Source organism: Vigna angularis, chromosome 3 (genome assembly GCF_016808095.1).
Source record: "Vigna angularis cultivar LongXiaoDou No.4 chromosome 3, ASM1680809v1, whole genome shotgun sequence".
NCBI classification, from domain to species: domain Eukaryota; kingdom Viridiplantae; phylum Streptophyta; class Magnoliopsida; order Fabales; family Fabaceae; genus Vigna; species Vigna angularis.
In genome coordinates, this window is record NC_068972.1 from 18,886,511 (window position 1) to 18,913,690 (window position 27,180).

Here is a 27,180-nt window from a genome sequence, read left to right on the forward strand (position 1 = left end):
CCTTCCAGAATGCATAGTTCTCACCTGTGAATAGTGGGGGTCTATTGATTGATGCACCCTCTGCAAAGGTTTGATGTGATCCTGCCATTTGAATGACTATCAAAGCAAGCTCTGATGCCAATTGTTAGAATCACTGCAGCGGAATTATTAGCGTGGTAACAAACCAAGAGGGGGGGGGGGTGAATTGGTTATATACTTTTATTTTGCCTTTTTAATATTTTTCTCTTAATTCTTTCTTACTAAGCAGATAATTGAATGTAAATAACAGAGTAAGGGAAAGAGAAAAATTGCACAGGTGATTTTATCCTGGTTCAGATCACTAGGATCCTACGTCCAGTCGCTTATCTCAAACAAGATAAACCTTTTTCACTATCACAAAACAGTTACAAATATTAGTGACACAGAAAAACAATTTGTAATCGTTTAGAAATTACCACCTCTCTTGAAACCACAAGAGATGAACTTACACCTCCTTTGAATCTTCACAAAGGATGACCACTTCCTTCGAATGCTTCACGAAGGATGAATCTCTTCCAGACACTTCCTCAGACACATCAAGGATGAACAAGCTATTCCTCTGTCACCACAGTACCACTTCAGGACGTTGCAGACAAGAGTTTCCTTAGCTTCAGCAAATTCACAGAGTTCTCAAAGAATTCAGAGATCTTTAGCACAAGGGAAGAGTTGTTTATGAGAGAAAAAGTGAGCCAATTTATAGACTCAGCCTAATACCCTTCCATTCTTCGAAAACGGGCCATCTAACGCATTTAATCGATTAACATAAGTATTAATCGATTAAAATGAATACAACGGCTAGTTTTTCAAATCTGAAATCCCCAACGGTCAGTGTTAATCGATTATTCTCAGGATTAATCGATTAGCTAATCGATTATTATACACTTTAATCGATTATTCCAGTGGCACTTGGGTTTTCAGGGCCAACCTCGGTTTTAATCGATTAAAACTAGGTTTAATCGATTAAAACAGAATGAGGACGAAACTCAACAGCATTTAAATGTAAATTACAATAATCAGTCCTAATACATTTGTGAGTACTACTTCATCAACTTTGATTATTACAAAAGCTTTATAAAAATACATAAATCTTCAATTTGTCTTGACTTGTGCAACTCTGTTCATCATCAAAACTTCATAGTTGATTTTTGCCAACAAGGAAGACATAAGGTAAGCTTATGTAATTTAATTCATGTATAAACATGTATTTCACACAATTCAACCAAACAAGATAATTCATCACTCGTTCATGCAAAGCCTAATACTAGACTGACGGTCCGGACTGTATGAATTCTGTGTAGCTACGACGTTCGTGCACCCGGGTGATGTAGTAATTGGGATACCCTCAATAGTTACCACCCGAGGTTAGTCATATCTGTCCAAATTAACCATAAGGACTAGGACCTCCTGCCGTTCCCACACATGACTTACCCTCCTCTACGTAAGGACAAGTAATCACGGAACATCAGGATGAACCGCCAGCTTAGCATGCCCACATTCATACTTTACCAAATTCCAATATCCATTCATGAGATATTCCTCCCCAGAATACTCGTTCATAATCATACTCATTTCATCTACATCATATTCCATCATCTTTTATTTTCAAACTTCAATTTTAACGAAGATCCCTTAGGATACCAAATACCGAACGTAAAACTTCAACCCTTAACGAGACATAACACTTGGACTGAGACCGAGAGGTTTCCAGTTCCATAACAAATCAAAATCGAGAGAGAATTACCATCGGGATTGGGAAGAGACCGAGTTCAATAATATTTCTCAAGATTTAAAAGGATCAGACGTTATTTACAAAGTGAGTCAATTCAATGAACTGACCCATGAGCGTTTAGACTGAACACCTTAAAGCCTATAACTAGTACTAAGACTCTAGGCCGACACCAATGGAGATAGACACTACAAGACCTTCAAATAATAGTACTTAAAAGAATCATATGAAGAAACCTAACGCTTATAAATACTTAGCTTATTTATAAATTTATCCTCAAGAAAATCGAATGTCAGTCAAAGACCGAACACGGTAAAGAATGAACACTATTGAGTTTGGATGAACGCTATTTTTATCAAAGTAGATTATAGCAAAGAGAATGAGCGCTTGGTGTAAGACTCAGCACTAAATAGTACGAGCGCTTGGTGAATATAAGATATCATTTTAATAATGTTCAAGAACGAACGAACATACTACTACACAGATATACTTAAATTTATATTAAAATACCAAGGAAAGGATATCCTTGGTGGAACGCCTGTACACAAATTGTACTAGACGAAGACGCTCGTCCTCAACATAAATTCCTTCCAAATGAAAGAATCTAGTTCTAAACGAGTCCCCAAGAAAAACTGAACGGTCAAAGACCATTCAGTAACGAACATACATTATCATAGGGAATTTCATACTTAGAATTATTTATCTCAATTCATTTCATACATCCATATCATAGTTAATTTCCATACTTCATACAATCAGAACATAGCAACAATCATATTTCATATTAATTCAGCAACTCAACGAACGTACATGCAATACAAGCAACATACAAATTAAATTATATAAGCTTCCCTTACCTCTGAGCGTGACAGAACGTTCACAGATAGGATTATTGATTCACCTCTACGAATCCTTCTACACTCAACGCTCAACAATTCTCCAAAACTAAACCAAGTAAAATCAAACACTATCAGAACTACGAATTTTTAGAAGAGTAAACCATACATGAAACCAGAACTTGGTTTGCATGTACAGAAAACCGCACGGCTGAGTGAAGAGAAGAACTTACTAGTTCAGCTTCACAAACCGATCGGTTCAATCGAAAGCTCTTGACACCGGGAGAGTGGAAATGGTGCCTGAGTGATGATCGGAGAAAGAAACGGTGAGGCTTTCTTAGAGAGAAGGTGAAGGAGATGCAGAGAGAAGGAGGAGAAAATGGGATTTTTCAGAATCTGGGGAAGAAGGGTGCATGCAGAGAGAATGACGTGAATTTCTGAAAATCAAAGTTTTCCTTCCAACGTCAAAACGGACGTCCACTCAGCTGCTAACACCTGCCTTCACCCATCTGAGTGTCGAACCCCTCGCTTGGCACATGAAATCCATTAAGACGGTACGTGCGTGGATTTGAGTGGTTCTGACAACACTAGAGTGTGAAAATAGTATAAAATTAGACTTGAACTATTAACACATAAATGAATTTATTTTTGTAGTTGTTGAAAAAAATTTAGCAATAGCTTTCTAAGAGTTTTCAGTACAAAACTAGTTTTAAATGTGTTTGAGTTAATAATGTTTGTTTCTGTGTTTATTATAAAAGATTTAAAGGTTGAAGAAAAAAATAATAAATATTTTTAAGTTTATAACTACATTTGAATATAATCAACATGAAAAATTATATATTAGTTTAGAAAGTTAATATGTTTATAAAAGTATAACTAATAATTTTTTGTAAAAATATTGTTGAAGCATGTAAAACAAAGGAATGTATACTTTCTAAAATTATAAAAAATATGTAGAAATGTGTAGAGTAGATTTGCTAAAAATACAAATAAGTGTATGAACAAACTAGTTTAATGTGTACTAAACGTGTTTAATTAGTGCATTGATAAGTAATTTATAAAGTATTGTTAAATTTGTCTAATATGTGTTGTTAGACTCATCTAATATGTGTTTATCGATAGATTTTTCCTTTAATAATTATCAACAGATATAAAATTTTATCGATAAATGTTATTGACTACATTTTTACTAATGAATTTTAATTTGTCAAAAATAGATTTTTGATGTTTCTGACAAATTTTAATCATTGATAATACTTTTTTTTCGTATAAAAGAGTTCGTACAAGTCTATAATAGTGAACTAAATTAAAAATGGAATCTATGAAACTACTTTAAATTCTAAAGTAACTAGTTAAAACTAAGAAATGTAAGCAGTTAAACTAATGTATATGATTGCTAATAATGAAATTCTTATGCAACAATAATAGCTAGTGTATAAATGTAGATTTAATGTCAAAACCAAAGTACACAAGTCATGACCAAGGGTTATACAAAAAAAACAATCTATGCCAGCTGATAGTTTTATAGACCAAGTTATAATTCAGGTTAATTACTATCAATCTTATAGTCTTAATTAAACTAACTCCCTTTACGTGACAATCTTATAATACATTACCTATGTTGAGATTAATCTGAATATTATAATTGTAATAACTGTCTATTGACAGTTAAGTCTTCTTTACAGTATTTTGTTTAAATACTGTTGTTTTGTATTCATTGGTGTGTTAATGAGAAAAAGCTCTCATTTTCTCTAGCTCTCTCTTTCCTCTGTATTCTTTCATTTTCTGCATAAATCCCACTTCTGCATAATCCCTCTCAGGCTATAACAGTGGCCATAATAACAGTGGTCATAACAGTGGTATCTAGAGCTCGGTGATAAAAGAATCTTGTGACAGCGATGGCTGGTATGGTTCACAGCAATCTTCCGGTGTTTGATGGTAAAGATTTTGACGATTGGTGCGTCAAAATGGAGGCAATTTTTGGCTACCAAGAAGTAGATGATATTGTGAAAAAAGGTTTCAAAGAACCTTTGAAGAACGACATGGAGGACGTGAAGAAAGAATATAAGGAGAATAAGCGTTTGGATTGTAAAGCCAGGATGCTACTTCACCAATGCATATCTGCGACGATTTTTCAGAAGGTGTCGAAGGCTGCCACGGCGAAGGAATTATGGGATATTTTGCAAGAAGGGTATGGAAATTCCGGGAAAGTAAAAACGATAAGACTGCAATCTTTACAGAGGCAATACGAGCTTCTGTGCATGGGAGAGAATGAGACGATTGCAGAGTATATTGGCAGAATTCAGATTGTTGCAAACGCGATGAGGGCCTGTGATAAAATTGTGAAAGATAAGAAGATGGTTGAAAAGATTCTTAGAACGTTGACTCCTCAATACGATCACATAGTCGTTGCGATAGAGGAATGTAAGGATCTTGATAAAATGAAGATTGAGGAGTTGCAAAACTCTCTCGAAGCCCATGAACAAAGGTTGATAGAAAGAAGGAACGCAGAAAAAAACGTGGCACAAGGAACGAACCAGGCGCTGCAAGCAAGAAGCAATCAAAGCTTCAAGAATCGTGGGAGAGGAAGAGGAAGATCACGCGGAGGACGCAGTGGTGGCAGAAATTCGAAATTTTCAGATCAAAACAGTGATAGCAATGGCGGTGAGCAGAAGAATGGAAGTTGGCGAGGGGGCAGACATTCCAGTGGTAGAGGCCGAAAAGGGTATGATAAAAGAAACGTCTAATGTTTCACATGCAGAAAATACGGCCATTATTCCTCGGAGTGTTGGCACAATGAAGATACGAAGAAAACCAAGAATGGAGAGTCAGCCAATCTTGCGCAAGAAACTGAAGAATCGGAGTCTGACCACGTTGTGTTGATGAGCACAGTGGAACGATTCGGAAAAAGACAATGTGAGAAATTGACGTTGAACAGGTGTAACCAAGAAATGGTTTCGGTGGACAGGTGCAATGAAGCACATGTGTCAATCATAGAAGAAGGTGGAGAACAGGTGTCGTCTTCGGACGAAACGAGACATGCAGACAATGAAGCACCTGCACATGCGTTGCTCTCCAACGATGTAAACCAAGCGGCGAATGATGATTCATGCAGCTGGTACTTGGACACGGGTTGTTCGAATCACATGACAGGTAGACGAGAATGGCTGGTGAATCTTGATTCAAGTATAAAGAGCTGTGTGAGGTTCGCGGATAACAGCACTATTAGGGCGGAAGGAATTGGCAGAGTCTTGATCAGCTGTAAGGATGGCAAGATTGCGTATATGGATGATGTGCTATACGTTCCGACAATGAAGAGCAACCTACTGAGTTTGGGGCAACTCCTGGAGAAAGGGTATACTATGTCTATGCATCAGAAACACATAGAAGTGTTTGACAGCAAACAGCGTCCTGTGATTAAAGCACCACTTGCTCGAAACAGAACTTTCAAAGTGAATTTGAATGCTACAGCAATACAATGCTTATCCTCCTTAAACCACGAAGAAGAGAGATGGTTATGGCATTTCAGATACGGGCACTTGAACTTCAAAAGTTTGAGTCAACTAAAAGGAAAAGAATTAGTGAAAGGTGTGCCTCTCATAATTGTTCCAGATAGAATCTGTGAAAGTTGTGTCGTTGGAAAACAACCTAGAAGAAAATTTGAAAAAGTCGCACCCAGGAGATCGAAGCAGTCTCTGGACGTTATTCATTCAGATGTTTGCGGCCCCTTTGACGTTTCTTCAATTGGAGGTAACAAATATTTTTTAATATTTGTAGATGAATGGACTAGGAAAATGTGGATATATTTGTTGAAAGAGAAAAAAGAGGTGTACTCACACTTTGTGAAATTTTGTTCTTTGGTTGAGAGACAATCTGGTTCACAGATCAGAGTATTTAGAACTGATGGAGGGGGAGAGTTTAACTCTGTCGAGATGGACAAGTTTTGTACTGATAAAGGCATTGTGCACGAGGTCACGACTCCATATACCCCCCAGCATAATGGCTTAGCCGAAAGAAGGAATAGGATGATACTTGACATGACGAGGTGCATGCTCAAAGCTAAGAAACTGCCGCATTGTTTGTGGGGAGAGGCTGTGTCTACTGCGGTCTACTTGCTAAATAGAAGTCCAACAAAGGCCCTGTCAGAGTGTACTCCTGAAGAGGCTTGGTCTGGAATTAAACCGACTGTCTACCACTTGAGAATTTTCGGATCTGTGTGCTACAAACATGTCCCAGATGAAAGAAGAAGAAAACTGGACGATAAGAGTGAGACTCTCATTCTTGTTGGCTACCATCCAACAGGTGCCTACAGGTTATACAATCCAGAAAAGAAGCAGATTGTCATTAGCCGTGATGTGATAGTAGATGAGGCTGCAATGTTTGATTGGGAGAAGGCCGAAGCAAAGTCTGAAGTAGGCTATGTTCCAAGTTGGCTTGAAGATAAGAGTTCATCCAATGCTGAGCAGACAGCTGCAAACCGTGAAGTCAACAATAGAAGACCACAAAGGACAAGGTTTCCATCCACCAGACTTGCAGATCATGAAGTCTTTCTAGATAGTAACGTTACCAGCTCAGGTGATCTTGTGCATTTTGCGTTTTTGGCCGACACAGAAGCACTAACCTGGGAGCAAGCTATCGACGTAAAGGAGTGGAGAGAAGCCATGTTGGAGGAACTAAAGGCCATAGAGAAAAACAGAACTTGGGATATGGTGGAGTTACCTCAGCATAAACATCCCATTGACGTTAAATGGGTGTTTAAGATCAAACACAAACCAGACGGTGAAGTAGCAAAGTTCAAAGCCAGATTGGTAGCGAGAGGCTTCTTGCAAAAGCCTGGAGTTGATTTTACAGATGTTTTTGCTCCTGTGGCAAGGCTGGAAACCGTGAGGTTAGTAATTGCTGTGGCCAACTTTAAAAACTGGAAAGTATGTCAAATGGATGTTAAATCCGCATTCTTGAATGGGCCATTAGAAGAAGAGGTCTATGTAAGACAACCTCCTGGTTTTGAAAAAGAAGGAGAAGAGCAGAAAGTGTATAGATTAAATAAAGCCTTATATGGTCTTAGGCAGGCACCTCGAGCCTGGAACAACCATATCAACGCCTTGCTCATCAAACTTGAATTTCAAAAATGTACTGTGGAATCTGGTATCTACGTGAAGACTAATAAAAGGCAAGGTATGTTGCTGATTTGCTTGTATGTAGATGATTTGCTTATAACAGGAGATTCAGTGGATGAAATTGAAGAGTTTAAGAAGAGAATGAAAGAAGAATTCGAGATGACTGATCTTGGCAGTCTAAGCTACTTTCTGGGACTAGAATGCATACAGACAGATGATGGAGTGTTTCTTAATCAGAGGAGGTATATAAGTGAAGTGTTGAGAAGATTTAATATGGAAAATTGCAATAGTGCTTCAGTACCAATCATGGCAAATCTGAAACTGACTGATAAACTAGACGAGAAGAGAGTGGATGCCACACTGTATAAGCAAATTGTGGGGTCTTTACGTTATATTTGTAACTCCAGACCTGATATTAGTTTTGGAGTTGGGCTGGTGAGCAGATTTATGAATGATCCTAGGCAATCTCATCTTGCTACTGCCAAACATATATTGCGTTACTTAAAGGGAACAACAGACTTTGGTCTATTCTACCCCAAGAATCTTGACAATACGAGAGGAGCATTGGAGGCTTGGTGTGATGCTGATTGGTGTGGTGACAAAGTTGACAGGAAAAGCACGTTTGGGTATCTGTTTAAATATATGGGAGCTACAATTTCATGGTGCTCCAAGAAACAGAATGTGGTTGCTCTATCATCCTGTGAGGCAGAGTACATCGCAGCTGCTGAAACTGCTTGTCAATGTGTGTGGCTGGAAACAATGTTTGATGAGCTGAAAATTGAATATAAAAAAACCGGTACAGCTTCTAGTTGATAATAAATCAGCTATAAGTCTGTCTAAAAACCCAGTATTTCATGGTAGAAGTAAACACATTGAAACCAAGTTTCATTTTTTGAGAGATCAAGTTAATAAAGGTAGATTGGAATTGGTCCATTGCGGCACTGAAGATCAAACTGCAGATGTTTTCACTAAAGCCTTGAAGCAGATCAGATTTGAGAAACTTAGAGATTTGCTTGGTGTTAAATTGATGTGAATTCAGATTAAGGAGGGTGTGTTGAGATTAATCTGAATATTATAACTGTAATAACTGTCTATTGACAGTTAAGTCTTCTTTACAGTATTTTGTTTAAATACTGTTGTTTTGTATTCATTGGTGTGTTAATGAGAAAAAGCTCTCATTTTCTCTAGCTCTCTCTTTCCTCTGTATTCTTTCATTTTCTGCATAAATCCCACTTCTGCATAATCCCTCTCAGGCTATAACAGTGGCCATAATAACAGTGGTCATAACAACCTAATCAAATAAAACATTGTTCAAGACTTATACTTATGAGAATAACAACAATCTCAGCTAATTAACCCATGGAATCATATGTTACTTATAAATAGAACCATAAAAGAAGACAAATGATTGAGTCACCTCATACTTAATGAGATGTGTTTGGGAAAAATATGACAAACAATTTGAAAAACTCAAATAGAGTATAAAGAGAATATAGATAGAAAAAGAGTTAAAAAAAATAACTAGAATTTAAAACCTAATAACCAAATAATTAAATTCTAATTTCTACTGTGAAACATAACTTATAATTTTAAACTATCTTTTTGAAATCATCCTTACAAATAAGAAGGACTCAACTTTTATAATTTTTTATTTTATTAAAAACAATTTTAGTTTTTCTTTTGCAACAATTATAAGAGGAAGGAATATACTTTAAAATAAACAAAAATATAAAATAAAAGTAATCCTTAGATATTTTTGTAGTCTTTTAAAACATCAAAGAGTTTTTATTTTTATTTTTATAAAAACTTCTTTGTTTTTATCTCTATTAAATTTAAAATTATTATTCGTAACCCTTATGAAATATGTGAATTAGTTTTGTTTATGTAAAATATTTTTCTTTTATTTATCTTCTTCAAATTTTAAATTATTGTTTTTGTTCTAATATTTTAAAATATATGAACGCGTTTATTTTACCTATCTTAAAAGATCTTGTGAGGTAGCATGTGTAGAAATTATATTACAAAACCACAGCAACCACAACAACCACAACAACCACAGCAACCACAACAACCACAGCAACCACAGCAACCACAACAAGCAGAGCAACCAACAGATCAACCACAAGATGATAATGTTTATGGAGATTATTAGTTATGTTCTTAGAAGTAGGGCATCTATGACTCAAACTTATTCCCTCAAGAACTTATTTCATCTTATTTGAACTTATTATAATTCACAATTATGTAAACATTCTTATTAGGATTATTAATGTGAAACGCTTGTTTGTCGGCTTTTTAAGACTTAATTTATTTATCAAATTTGTGAATGGATATAATGTGCAGGTCTTGTGAATTGTCTGTGTGGTATGGGCAGGTCTTGTAAATTGTTTGTTTAGATGAGCAGGTATGCTATTCAAATTGATCTGTTTAACCGTATATAAATTATATACGGATTATCCGTATATAAATTATATACGGATTATCCGTATATAAGTTATATACAGAATATCCGTATATAAGTTACATACGGATTATCCGTATATAAGTTACATACGGATTATCCGTATATAAGTTACATACGGATTATCGGTATATAAGTTACATACGGATTATCCGTATATAAATTACATACGGATTATCTGTATATAATTTACATACGAATTATCCGTATATAACTTATATACGGATTATCCGTATGTAATGTTATCTACGTCCTTTTTATATACGGATTTTTGATCGTATATAATCCGTATATAATATCACTTTTTATACGGATTTTTGATGTTATATACGGATTTCGGCCGTATATAAATGCGATTTTTCTTGTAGTGTCAATATGACATGAACATTAAATTTACTATTTTTGTTTAAATATAAAAAATTACTTAGAGTTGTATATTAGAAGTGGTAACTTTTAATTTTAAATGAACCATTTTTTTTTCACATAGGATAAAGCAAAAATTTACTCATTTTATAATAAATGTAAGTCTCTCTCTCATATATATATATATATATATATATATATATATATATATTCCAATATTAAAGGTATATTATTAAATTAATAAAAATCAAAACTAAAACTATAAATATCACAAAGATGAAAAGTCTGGAGAAATATTTTAGAAATAAAACATAAATTACAACTATACTCAGAGCAAATATATACTTTAAAAAAAAAAACTAAATGCCTATTAATTCCCTATCTTTGAGTTGAATTAGATTATCACCCTGGCTACCTGTTCATCTGCTTATTAGCGATATGTGATCTATATATTCATCTTTAAACTAAAAGTAGTTCATTTGTCTACATATGTTCATGACAATCGATACCTAATAACTTGATATTTGATATAATGTTATAATGATCTTAAATTGATTTGTCATGCCATAATTGCTTTATTTTATAATTACAAGTTTTATTAGCTCAATTTAGTAAGTAAATAATTTTTCTAAATATTTTGTTTAATATTTGGTGGTGTAAATTGATTTCTTTTGAAAGCAATGTGACCTCTTCAACAAATTTAATAAATGTGACATTCCTTTATTCCTTATTCAATAACAACTAGAAAAAAAAGTGACATTCTTTGGCACCGTCCACAAAGGATGCGCGACCTTGCACTATCTCTGTAGAGTGAATCAAAGGAAGTGACGTAGAAGCAATGAAAATGTGTTCCTCAAAAAGCAACAAGGGACATTTAGGTATGTGAATTTTAAAAAGAAAATACTCTTATAACAAATATTACCAATCATTAAAGAAATCTTATGAGTTTATGAAAAAATAATAAATATTAACATTACATATAAAAAAAATACTTATCAAATTTTTGACTTATCAAAAAGTAATTTAAAATTGATTAAACTTTAACTTAAGTCGTGATGAGATAACCCGTAAGTGAAGTTATAATCCTAAACATAACATTAAAAAAATCAGAGTATCACAGGATAAAATATTAATTTTATCTTGAAAATAAGTATTTTTATTAACAAATAAATAAAAATAGTAGTGATATTATGGATTTATTATAAGATTTTTTATTTAAGTAAAAGTTAAAAAAATTGTAACTTATAAAAATTTACAAAGTTATATATAAGGACTAAAAATGAAAACATATAATACTTAAAAGTCCACAAAATTTACATTAAAGAATTATATAATGATCGTTAAACGAAGACTCTTCTAGTCGATAACTAATGTTGAGAATATATGAATGTGAATTAAATATACATTATTGCATTGACAATGGGTGCTGGCATCTCATTATCGCTTCCTTTAACCACATTACAGCTAGTACCATTTCAATTCTGATTAATTCAGCAAAGCATTATTAATAAAGAATTGGCAACTATGGTTCGAAATTCCTATGCCTAATGGGAAACACGAGATTTGAATGAGGAGAAGAAAATTTGAATAAGTTGGTGTTTGGAAATTAAGAAGAAGACTAGGTCGATGAAAATTAGTTTTCAAAGTCTTATTCCACGATTTCTTGTTGGTTGCATTGCATTGCCTCCAATTATTGTGGATCTTTCGTTGTGGTTGTCGTTTTCTATCTTACGTGTATGTTAATATTTTTTTGTATAAAATAAGAAAGAAAAATGTGTAGCGAAAATGAATGGTAGATGGAAGACAAAGGTTAAGGTGGTACCCACATCGTATCGGGTGGAGCATCGTCTCCTCGAATGAAGGAACCTTCTTTTACAAAAAATAAAAAATAATAATAATAATAAGTAGAGAAGAAGTAGCGCTTTTTAAGTTTTAAAGGTACCCGGTCCGATTGATAGTTAACCTCAATCTTCAATTAAACATATTAATTGCACTTTTGTATCATGTTATAATCGTATGATTTTTATTGGTTAGTTAAATTTTAAATTTATCTTAAATTTGGAATTTTTAATTAATTTATTTTATTTATTAGATATTTAATTTTTTATTATTTTTTAATTGATTTTGTGACATCCTAAAATATACGACATGCATATATAATAAAGACGTCATTCAGTTATAATATTAAAAAGTAATTAGAGACATATAACAGACTATATTGGTTACAGTAATCCAAAATAAAATCAGAGTTAGTCTCTTAAACATAAAGGACCACTGTGAATTATCATCAGAATTACTACAAATCAAGATCCTAGACGTACTAAGCGGCAGCATCACCATCTTCCAACGCCTGCTCCACAGACACCTCTTCTTCATATGCTCACATCCAATTTTGGATGATCATTGCAAAAGAAAGCATACCCAAACAAAACACGAACACACAAGCAAGGGTGAGCTAGTTTTTACAAGCAAGCATACTATATTAAAGTAAACAGTTAATCAAATAAATACTTTAAGCCAAGCAAGTTAAATCATGCAAAGAACATGTCATAAACTAGACTTGAATCGTTCGGACTTAGAATGACTGCCGAGCTATGACGGGTTATGCACTCGTGGTGGTTTATGAAACTTGGGTTCCCCACCTACCACACTCACGAGGTTAGCCTGTTCTGGGCCTTGAGACATACTGGAAGCCCCCAAGACTAAGACCTCCTGCTACTCCTCACCACATGGTTCAATCCTCTTTACTTGAGAATGAAAGACTATTGGAGCGTCAGGAAAACCCCCAAGACTGAGCTTCCATGCAGATCATTCTAAACACTAAGGCACCACCATGAATCTTCTCCTTGAAGATCATGGAATTACGTCAAACCACTATACTTTTAACCACATATCCTTTTTACTTTAACCATACATAACATGTTGAATCTCATCATACAATATAATATGTTCCCATAGATATTTCACAACCAATGTAACAACCCCTTAATCAATATACAACAAGAGTATATTAATCTACTAACATCAGAACTTCTCGCACAGCGCATACCATTCGCAAGGCGAGACAGGATCCTCTCGCACCGCGCACACCTTAATTCGCATAGCGAGAACTCAGACAGAGACCAACCTCCCCAAAGCTCTCGCTATGCGCCCCACTCGCTCTTCGAATGAAAATGGGCAGTGATCCCAGACCACCACCAGTCGCATAGCGACAGGATTCGCCATGGAAAGTCCATAAACAGAGAGCATTACCCTCTGGTAATTCGCACACCGAATTTCCCAGACAGTGAGCACCCTCTACATGGTCTCGCTATGCGAGACATCTCGCATAGCGACTCTGCGTTATCTGCAGAACACGAATTCTACAGAATTACACACTCACACTAGCCCTTACCATTTCTAGACTTCTTGACTAACTTCTAAGACCTCCAGTTCGAGTATTAAGTGTAATTATACTTGCCTAGATGATCCTAATCCTCCCCAATACTATCTAAAGTGATTAAATCCAATTTTATCTTTTAAAACATCAATTCCTACAACTTATGGACCCAATTTCACTTCAACCATTTTGCTAAAGACTTTACTCAGTTTTATGACCCTAACCAGTTCTAATTCACTCTTCTACACTAGCCCAACTTCCCAATTGGTCATCGGAGAAGAACCCAATGTCTGAACGCATCAAACTCACCTTCGACGCCAGCACATATGACTAGTCACAACTGATTGGACCAGGCCAGGACTGCTCTATGATCAGGGATGTGCCAACTCAGGTTTTTAAGGTTCCTCTATCCTACCAACAAAGTACTCTTGACAAATTCCAATTAACTTATTTAAGTCATCCAAGTTATCCTAGGGATTCTAGACTCAAATGGCCCAATTTCACTACTATGCTTCCCTTCCAAATAATCTAAAACGTACCTGTAACTATCCATATTAACTAGTTTATCAGAATTCTTACTTCAAACCGGAAACTCAATACAACCAATAACTCATCTAAGTCAAGTAACATTCAGTACGCCATAGTTACACTACTGTTACATATCCAACAATGCAAACCAACATACTCATCACAAAAACATCACATAACAGTAAACTAAATCACAATTTATCCAACACGCACATAATACAGTTCAAACAAAACATAACTAGCTCCCCTTACCTTAGAGGTTACAAGCACAACACTCTTTAGAGGAAACCCCAAAATAGTACTTTTGCATAGAAGCAAGTTCAACTGGATCTAAAAAATGTCAAATTGGGTATAGAGACATCTCTTAGAGTTAGAATAGGTAGAGAATCTAGAGAGGAAATCCATTGATTTCATGCAACTAGAAAATTGCATTCCCTAGGTTCAAAGGAAAGGGAGGAACAGAGAAAGATAACTTACCCGTCCAAAACAGAATTTCAATCGGATGAATGAGAAGCTCTCAACTCTGTGAACGAAAGCACACTACCTATTTGAAATTTTAGTGGTGTGAAGTGGTGGAAAAGTAGAGAGAAGTCAGAGCAAGAAGAAGAAAATGGAGCTGAGTTTAGAGAGAGAAAGAGTAACTGGATGAAGAACTCAGAGCTGGAAAATGAGACCTTTCTAAGGTCCTAGTGTTCTTAGCTCCTTGGGCCAGGCTGTAGGGCCCAATAGCCTTACATTTTCAGACTCTTACAGATTTTTTGTCATTTAATTTATTTCACATATTTCCTTTTTTTTTCACTTTGTTTTTCTATTTTTATTAATAAATTTTATGATTAATAAAACTAACAATAAGTTATTTTTATTGTTTCAGTATTGTTGTATATTAATTATAAAATACTTCTTAGCAGGGTTGATATAAGAAAACAAGATGATGGAGCAAAATTTAACAAAAAGGTTGAATAACAAAAACTCAATTAAGAAATATCAGAATAAATAAAAGAAATATAGTAGAAAATGTGAGGAAATTTTTCGATTTTCTATTATGATATTTTGTAATGTTATTTGTTTTCTAATTATTTTTATTTTTGTCTTGTTACATTTGATTAACTATCTCTTTCTTTAATTCGTCTATGTTTTTCTCTTATGCTTTTATACTATTGGTCTTAATTCAATTTTCTATATGTTTTATTTTTAATTTCTTATAATTTATTTTATTACATTATTGTTAGAAACTTCTTGTTATAACAATTGAGCCAAGTTTCTCACAAACTTTCAATTGTAAAAATTACGTATGGTAAAAGGTTTATGATTGTTCATAACCTCATTCAAAAATGATATCATATCCTATTTCGCAAGAAAGACAACACATAATGTGTCGTAGTAAGGACTAAAGCATTATTTGCTAAGGCAAATATGGTATAAGACAAAAGTCAGCTTCGAAATAGGTATAATATAAAACTTAATCACAAGAAAAAAACATATTTAAATATTCCTATCCCAATCGGTCTAACCCTAACTTTAAGAAGAAGGAAACTTACTTTGCCTATGAAAAGTTAAGCCATCTCGCACCTTAGTGCAGACATATATTGAAGAACGACAATCCTCCTTAGACAAATATAATTGAAGGAGGAAATATGATTGTTGCAGTCATTTTGCAAATAAGAATTATGACTAATGTCAGCAAACGGGTAGTAGACTTTAAGGTTCTCATACACATTTTGTGCAAACAAAAATGTGTTTTTAAAAGTTAGAGTCATAAGAAAGTGAGATAGTATATTACTATCCAAAGAGCAATACATTGAGAAACCTTTTAGGAAGTTGGAATATTATGACTTCAAATCAGTAAATACCTCTTATGTTGCTAACTCTAAATTAAAGAAAAATAGAGAAGAATTTATTTCTAAACTTTAGTATGTGATAATGTTGTCGTTGACGCGATCAAATTAATATTATTAAACTATAGTAACTTTAGTATTGCTAATATAGTAGCCAACAAAATAGAAATGGTAATTCAACCCTAAGTCGTCTTCCAAACACGAAATTGATTTATTAGAAATTAGCTCTTATAAAAACTATGCAAAATGGGTTAGTCAAATAGAATAATAGAAGTAATTAAAAGAAAATAAAAGATTAAAGAAAAAAATAACAAAAGATAGAAGGAAATTTATAAAAAGATTTAAAAAGATAAGAACAATTATAAATAAAATAGATTGATTTAACTCCTTTTTCAAAATAGGATTCATCATTGGTTATCTAAATATTATTGTTAAGTTAATCACTATTAACCAAATAAAATAGATTGATTTAACTCCATTTTCAAACTTAGATTTTTAAGTTAATCAATGTAAATTCTCAATTAATTTGTTGGCATTCTCACTATTAACCAAAGTACATTCTCAATTGGTAGCAAAAACCCATTCAATCACATAAAAATTTCCAAATTTAATCAAAGTAAATTCTCAATTAAAATTAAAAACCTTTGGACTCATATGATTGATATGTTATGTAGATTTAACACCATGCTTACTTGCTATAATGTAAAAATCATTACTTTTACTTGATTAAGAAGCAAAAGACATAGATAAAATTAAATCACAACAAGAATCAAAAGAACAAATATATTTATTCATCTAACCTCATAATCCAATTAAGAAATTAGAGTAAAATCAACCCTGGAGGTTTAACACTCTATGGAATGTAGAAATAATATGAAAATAGAAGAAGAAAGGGTGGAGAACATGAGAGAAGAGAGAAGAGACGAAATTTGAACCCCTAAAGGGTTCCTAAGTTCCCTTAGTGTGTTTCCTTACGTCTCTTTGTATACAAATTGAATTGGGCTTTGTTTGAGACTTTTCTGTTGTTGTAATCTTCTTTATGATAATGTAATCTCCTTCGATCATCTTCTAAATAATCCATTATCTTCAAAATATATTTGATTGTTGTGGAGATCTAAAAATACTTGAGAAGATATTTGCTAGATTAAAAAAAGATTTGGTAAATATTATCTTTTGATATTTATTGATATAATTAAATAAGTTACTTATTTAACGATATCAAATAAAATATATTAAAATTTATTTTTCCCAAATTATCTTTAATAATAAATATTTATCAATTATCAAGGATCTTTTAGTAGAAACAATAGAGAAAACTGCAAGATCCAATTTTTGCATGTTATGCTTGGATTGACTCCTAATGTTCTTGATTATTTGCTATTATTGGATTTATCTTTAAAGTGTCATGAAACTTTAACCAATTTATTCCACACCTCAATGAGCTCAACTTAGCTGCAGCTGCACTAATACACGTCAAAATATCCAAAGAACATTTATGCAACTTAAAAGTTATTTTGAACATGTTTTTGTATCTCATGCTAAATAAATCAAATTATAATAAATCCTAATTAAAATATTATATATAATTACAAAAACTAATTAAGAATCCAATATTAAAGACTAAATGAGGGCATAAATATGCACTCATCAATATGCTCAGAGTATTGAGAGTTTATTGCATTTAATGAGATTTTCTATACTAGATATCACTTTCGCAGTAGATAGTCTGAGAAGTACACTCAATGTCTTAATTGAGATCATTAGGATGCACTTAGAAGACTCATGAAACAGTTAAGAGGAATAAATTATGTTGTTGAATATAGTGAGTTTTTCGTTGTATTAGAAATGTACAATGATGCTAAGTAGATCTTTGATTTAGATGAGACAAAATATACTTATGGTTATGTGTTTACACTTGGGGTCATGTAATTACATTAAGATAAGATAAACAAAAATTGCAAGATTAACAATGGAATCAAAGTTTGTTGCTTTTTAGATGACTGAAAGTGAAATTAAGTGGTCAAAAAACTTCTTAGCAAACATTTTGTTAGGAATGAAACCAAACTCATGTATCAATGCATTTTGATTACCAATTAACAATAATTATAACAATTGACAGTGGAAAGAACATATCTATATGTGACATGATTTGTAAAAGTAATTGCTAAAGAGTGGAACAATTTTCATTAATTATGTTAAATTAAAATAGAATATGGAAAATCCTATGTTAAGTTAAAATGGAATTGGAAAATCCTATGATAATAGAAAAGTTAAAATTTCAAACTTTTTTACAAATATTTTATGGAACGATTTATAGTTTTAATATTTTGAAAAATACTTTCTGAGATGTGTTAAAAATTAACACTTTCATAAAGTCTTTTATTAAATTTAAAAATATTTAAATTTATTTTAAGAAACACTTTATAGAAAAAACATTTTTAAAAGAAGGCTTATTATAAATTTAGAAGTGTGTATAACAATTGTCAATTATGTTGTGCATTGGGCTTAATAGTGAACCTTCTTAAGCCCGTTAACTAAGGGGTTTCTCCCTGCACCTCCAAAGTTTTACCTCAAAAGTTTAAAGATTTGTCCTTGAGTAAAAATTACATTTACTGTCCCAAAGTCTTCACTCTTCTTGCTTTTTCTATTGTGCCTTTGCTTTTCTAGTAGTTGTCAATAGCAAAATCTCTCGCTTTGCTTCATTCAGCTTCTTCTTCTTCATTTCACTGATATATTTAATGTAGTCATTGAATTTCAAAAACTATCTTAAAAACTTATTGGATTTCAAAATTTAATCTGAAAAATTACTAGATTTTGAAATCGATTTAGTGGATAATTAAATTTTAAAATCAGGTTAAAAAATTCGCTAAATTTTGAAACTAAATTAATTTTAAAATCCTATTTAGAAAATTACCAAATTTCAAAATCTAACTAAGAAATTCACCAAATTTTGAAAATAATAGAATTTTAAAACTGACTAGATTTCAAAATTTGACACACACTTATCTCATATTTCGAAATCCAATAGTCAATTCTTCTAGATTTTGAAATCCAACTTACACCTCTTCCATATCTTCAAATCAAGTTTTTCTTTTCTTTTATTTTTTTTTAAACTTGGGAATACTAGTTGAAATCTGATTCACATTTCTTTTTATCCTTTTTTATAATTAACATATATTAAATACTAATAATAAAATTAATAATAATAATATTAAATTATATGAAAATATTATATTAAACTAAATATTTTTTAAGTTTTAACTTAAAAACAAAATTTTTAAAAAAACATGTTAACCAGATTTTAAAATCCAATTAAAATATATTAAATTAAATTTATTATTATTATTATTATTATTATTTTAAATTTTAACTTGGAAAACAAAATTTTAAAAAACATGTTAATTGGATTTGAAAATCCGATTAACATATATTAAATTTTTACATATGCTAACATATATTTAAATTTATTTATTATTATTAGTATTAGTAGTATTACTAATTAATAATAATAATAATAATAAATCAAATTTAATGATGTTAACATATTCAAAGTTTAATATACGTTAAACCAGATTTTCACATCCGGTTAACATGATTCTTTAATTTTTCTTTTAAGTTAAAATTTAAAAAATATTTAGTTTAATATAATATTTTAATATTTTTAAATATAATTTATTAAATTAAAACAAATAAATCACATCTAAGAAAAATTAAAAACGAAAATATTCAAAAAATAGAAATAAAACAGTGAAGTGTCGGATTTGGAAATGATTACCAAATTAAAAAAATTTAATAAAATGATAATTGGATTTCGAATTTTAGAAGAAATTTTAAATGAATTTTAAAATTTGAAAAAATTATATTTCGAATTTTGAAATCAGTTGAGTTTTTTAATTGAATTTCAAATGACATTTGAATTGGATTTTGAAATATGATTTCTTTAATAAAATTTTAAAATTCTACAAATTTTAGAATTGGATAAATTTTAAAATTAGATAAGTTCTTAAATCAAAATTTAAAATTTAATGATTTTTTAAATTGAATTTTAAAATTGGATCAAGTGAAGGGAAATATGAAGGCTAAGAAAAACTTGATTGTAGATTACTGTAGTAATTATGGGAGGGAGAAAAGATGCAGGCAGAAGTCCGTTAACTAATAGATTGCAACCAATGGACCTCCACAGCATAAAATTAGCTATATAATTATATAAACGAAATTCCTTATTTGATGTGTAGAGCTTTTTTTTCTTCTAAAATAATTAAAACATAATTATTTTTTTAGAATATAAGACAGACAAGTTCTAACGAACTGTTCGGAATGATTCAGGTTGTTGTTAAAGGAGAGGACGAAGGACATTTGTGAGCCTGAAGTTTACATTGTTCTTTGCGTATTGAATATTTGCTTAGAAGAAAGATTTGCAGAGGGAGAGGGAAGAAGTAAAAATGGAAAAGGCCGAATCATGAACCATGTACTCCAGAGTGACCCTTTTCAGTGCAAAATCCTTAGAATTTTTAGATAGAATATGTTCAGGAATTTTATTTTTCAGGTTTTAATTGTTTTTCATTTAAAATAATTTTTTTTACAAAGAAATATTCATATGCTTGGAATATTAATTTAAATTTAATAAACTCTCCTAATACTAAGTTGTTTTCATCTATACTTCTATATTATTATATAAAGAGTTCTCCACATTTGTTGTACATTTTTTTCCAATTTTATTTTATTTTTTAAATTAAAATAATTATTTTATCAAATTTACCTGTTAAATGACTGTTTTTTCTAAATTTAACGTTTTTTCAAATTTGACCATTTTTTTCATCTAAATTTTAACTATATTTTAAAACTAAAATAACTATTATAATAAAAAATTGTAAATATTATTTAAATTTATTTTTATAACGATAATAATGATTTTATAAAAAATGTGATTTGCACTGAAACTGTATAACCACCCTTGACCTATTCTATGCATCTTTTCTAACTTCTAACATTCCTAGATTGTATTATACACTCAAATGAACCGAAACAAATATATATAAATCAACTTAAACTCATTTTAATGTGATTGATCACAAGATTCCAATACAAAATTAACCAAAACCTCACTTTATAGACTCAAATTGAATTCTACCAGTTATAGCTTATTTTTAAACAACTTAGAGACTCCAACAAGTCCCAAATGACTTACTAACACCCTCCTAAATGACCATTTATACACAGAACCTACAATTTAAAAACTCACTAGTTCAAACCCCCAAAATGATTCTTAAAACTAAACAAAATAACACCAACTTACTACTTATTTCTAAACCAGATTTTAACACATTCACCATTTTAACAAGTCTTAAACAACACCAAACCAACCTTAGAAATTCATATTACTCTAGCAAACCACAATCTCACCGATTTACCACATGCAACCTCCATTTTAGACCAAAGTTGACCTATAGTTCTACTCACACCTTTACTCTTAACCTTTCAACCAAAATTAACACCAACACAATCATATCAACCGCATTCATAAGGTTACTCTAAATTCACACAAGGAATCAAACATCCTACCATTTATTCTTCTCAATCAAACACAATTAACACCAGCACAATCATTTTAGACATAGCTAACCGTATACAATAACATACATGCCAGCAATCACAAGTTCATGCACTATAATCCAATTTAAAGGCAAACACTAACTTCCCTTACCTATCAAAGAAACAACCCAACTATAAAATCGCTTCGCCAATTACTTAAATCGCAGGGAATACCTAGACGAACCTACGAAACACCAAATTGAAAACGGATAGAATCCTTAGAACTCTAGATGAACCAATAATGAGTAGGAAAGGCCTATATTCCTCTAAAATAGATTTGGAAATGAGAGGGAAAAAATGAGTCAAAACTTACTTGCTCTATTTTTGAAATTGATTGGCTAGATTTGTAGACCTTGATGCTGTAATCATATAGACACTTCATGATCGTCAAATATACGACTAAAAAGCAAAAATACTTAGAGAGAAGATAAAAAACTCTAAAAAAGTGATTTCTAGACACTTTTAAAATAATGAAACTAATTTATTATAAAACTATTTATAATAAAACCATTTAACATTGATAATAATGAATTCTCACTATTTCAAAATCTTTAATTATCTTTTATCAAATAACATTCATTACTTTCTTGTCTTACATATTGATTTATTTTTTGTTTTAGTTTGTAGTTTATAAAATGAAATGAAGTCACTTTTTTTTTTATAAAAATAATTAAGATTTGAAACTTTTGTCTAGCTTTGTGATTTTTAATTTAAAACTATAAAATCAAACTACTGTCACACAATAAATACTCAATATAAAAGTTTAGAAAGAACTGAAAAGTGAAGTAAGTAAAAATTTTATACAAATTCAACATATTGATAATGTATTACGCTCGCATAAATATTAAACATAAACTTATTCAGAAATATATTAATGTTGTTCTTAATTATATTTTGTTAATTTAATACTTAGATATAATGATAATAATAATAATAAATATTTTATTTATTTTTTCAAATGAGATTATAAATATTGATTTTCTTTGACTTAGTCGTATTATAATTGTGATTGTTTCATCTTTGAAAAAAAGATGCTACAAATGAAGTCAAACAAATTAGTCGTTATTCCATTCACAAACATTAATAATGTGAAACAAAACTAACAAGAAAGTTAGAAATGAAATGAAATAACATATAACTATATATTATTTTACACTATCACCAAATTAAAAAAAATTAAAATATAATTTCAAAAGAATAAAATTTGTACATAGAATAATATATATAATTAACGATAATTAAAAATATTGATTTAGCATAAGGAGGTGGAAGGAGTTACGGAAATCGGTCGTGGAAACGGCCTTATAATTGAGAAGTGGGAGGTAAAGACGCACAGTGTTTGGCATTTCCTTTCCCTAAAAGAAAAAGCGCTTTTCAACGCCCGACCACCACAGAGAAGAGAACACCCTTTCCCTTTCAGATCTCGATTCTGCCTTCTTCTCTTTCATTTTCTCTCTTTCTCCAACCACTTTGAAATCGCTTCTACTTCACCCCACAAAATCTCATCATTTTCAATTTCATCCCAATTCCTCCCTGGATCGCCTTTTTCTACTCTCCTCTTCTTCTCCATGGCTGCTATTCCTGCAAGAGCTCGAGCCGATTATGATTATCTCATCAAGCTTCTCCTAATCGGCGATAGCGGTAATTTATTCACATTTTTTAATATTTTTTCTAAGTGTTGTGCTATAGCTCTTTGATTCCCTTGCTGTGACTCGATTTGATCTGGTTTCTGATAGTGGATTGTTTTATTCTAATGAATGTTTGTTTGTGGTTAAAATTGACCTTACTTGGGTGCTTACTGCTCTGTGATTTTAAGCCGTAAATAGATGATTAGTACTTTTTTTTCAAGTGAATTCTGTGGTTGTCAGTTCACTGTGATGAATGGAGCTAGTGGTTAATTGTCAATGAAGTTGCACATGAAAGTTTGTTACTGCGTATTAGTTGTTCACTGGATTGATATCGAGCTGTCAAACGTTGGCAAATTTGGGAACATTTTCCAGTCTAATAGTGAAAAACTCGGTATTTATTTGCTAAGTATGGGATTACTTCTTAAATTCTAAAATCCAATTTACCTGTGTGGTTGTGTCTGAAAATCACTTATTGACTAAAATGTGGCAACTCTTCACTATTGCGGTTGTATATATCACTTTATTTTAATTTTTCTTCATATGGTCAGGTGTGGGTAAGAGTTGCCTTCTATTGCGGTTCTCGGATGGATCTTTCACTACTAGTTTCATCACGACCATTGGGTAGTTCTTTTTTTCGTGAAACCTCGTACCTTGTGAGGAGTTGCCTCTGATGTCACCAGAATTATTTTTTTCAGTATCGATTTCAAAATAAGGACCATAGAGCTCGATGGCAAGCGAATCAAATTGCAAATATGGGATACAGCTGGTCAAGAGAGGTTTCGAACTATTACAACTGGTTAGTATTTTAGATTGTGTGTGTTTTGTTTCCCCTCCTCCCAGTATACATAGTGTTTGGTTAGAGCTTGTGATTCTTTACATCCAACTTATAATTAATCACTTCTATTGCAATGTGTACTTCTCACAATCTTGTAATTCAACAATGGCTGTTTATGTATTCATCTACATTTTCTTTTCTTTCGATTTGTTTAGGAACTAGTTGAATGTAAATTTTATTTTATTTGTTTAACCTCAGTTGATTTCATTATTGATTGTATCTTGCTGACAATTTAGTTCATTTATTTATTGTACGTGGTTGTTACATTTGACAGGATGAGTTGCATACTGGTTTATAAACTGGATCTTGGTTCTGATGACTGTATTTTGGCTATTATTGTTGAAGACATATATATTTCTCCTTTTTCTTTAAATTGCTAAACCATTGTATCTTAAACCCGTATGCTATGATTTGGTGTTTAAATTTTCAGTTGCCAGTTTAAATGTCTAATATGATTGATATGACGTGGTGGTATTTTATATTGGTGGCTCTTTGAGATGATAATTGTATTGCATTATTCATGAGATCGTTGTTTGAAGAATTCTGTGTATTATTAGGCTTGTACCTGGGTTCCTTGCTACTATCTATGAATGTAATATTTTGCTCATGCTTTGTTTGTCAATATGATTTCTATCATAATATCAATAGACTATTCCGCCTCTTTCAAGCTTGCAAATTCGAGCTTCTTTCCTTGTTTTTTAATTTTGATCCTTCTTTTGCAGCCTATTACCGTGGAGCCATGGGTATTTTGCTTGTGTATGATGTTACTGACGAGTCATCTTTTAACAGTAACTTCTCCTTACTCTAATTTCTCGGTCTTCTGTTATCCCCCAACCCACTATTGCTCTCCTATTTGTGTTTCCTTAGAGCATTATGTATTAGTTGAACAATTATTTTTCAGTTAAGTCTAATTTTCAACTTTATAATTTGAGTAGATTCTTCACTTTTAGTGGGTTTTAAGACGTAACAATTTGCCCTACTAATTCCATTTCATGTCCAGACATCAGGAATTGGATTCGCAACATTGAACAGCATGCTTCTGACAATGTCAACAAGATATTGGTGGGGAACAAAGCTGACATGGATGAAAGCAAAAGGGTTTGTCCTTCTTACTCTCACTTGTTCTTCGTCTTTCGATTAAGCTTGGATGTGTCTCCTATGGTTACTATGCACTATTTTGATGCGGGACGATGTTATCCTTAGGCTGTTCCAACTTCAAAGGGCCAAGCTCTAGCAGATGAATATGGCATCAAGTTTTTTGAGACGGTAAGTGGCAGTATGGCACTTATTGCTCGTGTTGAGCATGGCAAAATTGCTGATATGTTTTTAATAAGGAGATTATGCTTATGCAGAGTGCAAAAACTAATATGAACGTGGATGAGGTTTTCTTTTCAATAGCCCGGGACATCAAGCAAAGACTTGCAGACAATGACTCAAAGACTGAGGTTTTTGTTTTGAACTTTCTCCCTAGTGATGATGAGTGTATCTTGTGACAGTTGATAATGCATCATTTTCTGATTACAAACTAACTGATCAATGCAAGAGTAAACTAACTGATCAATGCAAGAGTAAATCATGATTTTTTAAGAGTACAAGGTTTTGTGTTTGGTTGAATGAGAAAGTTTTCGTTTGTCATTTTGCAGCCCTCGACACTGAAGATTAACCAACCTGACCAGCGAGCAGGGTCTTCCCAAGCCGCTGAAAAATCTGCTTGCTGCGGTTCGTAAAGGGAACTCTCTAGCTGATACATTTGACTGAAAATGTTAATTTTGTGAATGACTTCCATGGGTGCATGTATTGTTATTATGTATACTCATTGGGTGTGAATGGTAGATACTGCACATGTCGGCAATTAATTATATATCAATTTATTGTTGCCGAAACCATGAACAGCCTACTTCATTGCTCTTAGTCGGTTCTCCAATTCTATTTCAGACCCTTCAATGCACATATTTCGGCAGTAACCTAAAATTTTCTGAAATGTTTCCACAAACACTTGTTTTTAAAGGAAAACTGAAAATAACTTCAAATGTAGTTGTATGAGTTTTTGTCCTTTTAAAATGAAGAAAATTCTTGCTAACAGGTCTATTGGAAATAATATTAAGGCTCATCTGACTTATGTAAAAGTTTTCTAAAGTAAGGAATAGTATAAAACAAAATTAGAAATTAATACAAATATGCCAAAACAACGAGAAAATTGTACTTCTTGAGTATAGGTTTTGTCTTCATTTTTTTTTACATCAATAAAGGATTACATCAGGTTTTTTAATCAATAAACTTAATATTTTAACGAGTTTAAAAAATATGCGGTTTTAAAGGAAGTTCATTATATAAGAATTCATTTGAGATATATGTTAAAATATTGTATTTTTATGGTAAAAAAATTACGTAAAGAACTTCTATAGGAGATGTCTTTAAGGTAAAGGAGTTAAAACATTATCAACTCATCTTGATTCCAAAGTCCTTCCCATTACTATTATGATAATCGCTTATAGAAAAATTGTCAATTATTTCATATTGGCAAATAATTTTTATTTTTTTAAGTAACATTATGTAAATAAATAATTTAGAAATATAAATTCAAGTTGAAATAAATTTTAAAATAAAATGAAATTAAAATTCTATTATGGAACATGACTATAAATAAGTATAATATTTTTGAATAGAACATTTTTGAAAAAGTTACTATGGAAAGTATCTAATTTAAATCAGTCAATTTTATTTTGAACAGGTTGATATAAGTGTATTACTCACACAATAGTAGCAAGAACCATATAGAAGTAATCGCATAAAGAAAGAGACAAATGATGAGTACTATAAATAAATAAAAAAAAAGTATTAAGAGTTATAACGTCTTGAAAG

At 31.7% G+C, this 27,180-nt stretch overlaps 1 protein-coding gene across 1 annotated transcript; it reads left to right on the forward strand.

Moving 5' to 3' along the window:
- The first annotated feature begins 23,126 nt into the window (after positions 1-23,126).
- LOC108326452 (ras-related protein RABE1c) lies at positions 23,127-26,201 on the forward strand. Its single transcript, XM_017559970.2, has 8 exons — positions 23,127-23,496; positions 24,032-24,104; positions 24,179-24,279; positions 25,041-25,106; positions 25,319-25,416; positions 25,522-25,584; positions 25,671-25,763; positions 25,962-26,201. The coding sequence occupies exons 1-8, from the start codon at positions 23,424-23,426 to the stop codon at positions 26,043-26,045; spliced, it is 651 nt and encodes a 216-aa protein (XP_017415459.1). The 5' UTR covers positions 23,127-23,423; the 3' UTR covers positions 26,046-26,201.
- Positions 26,202-27,180: the final 979 nt, after the last annotated feature.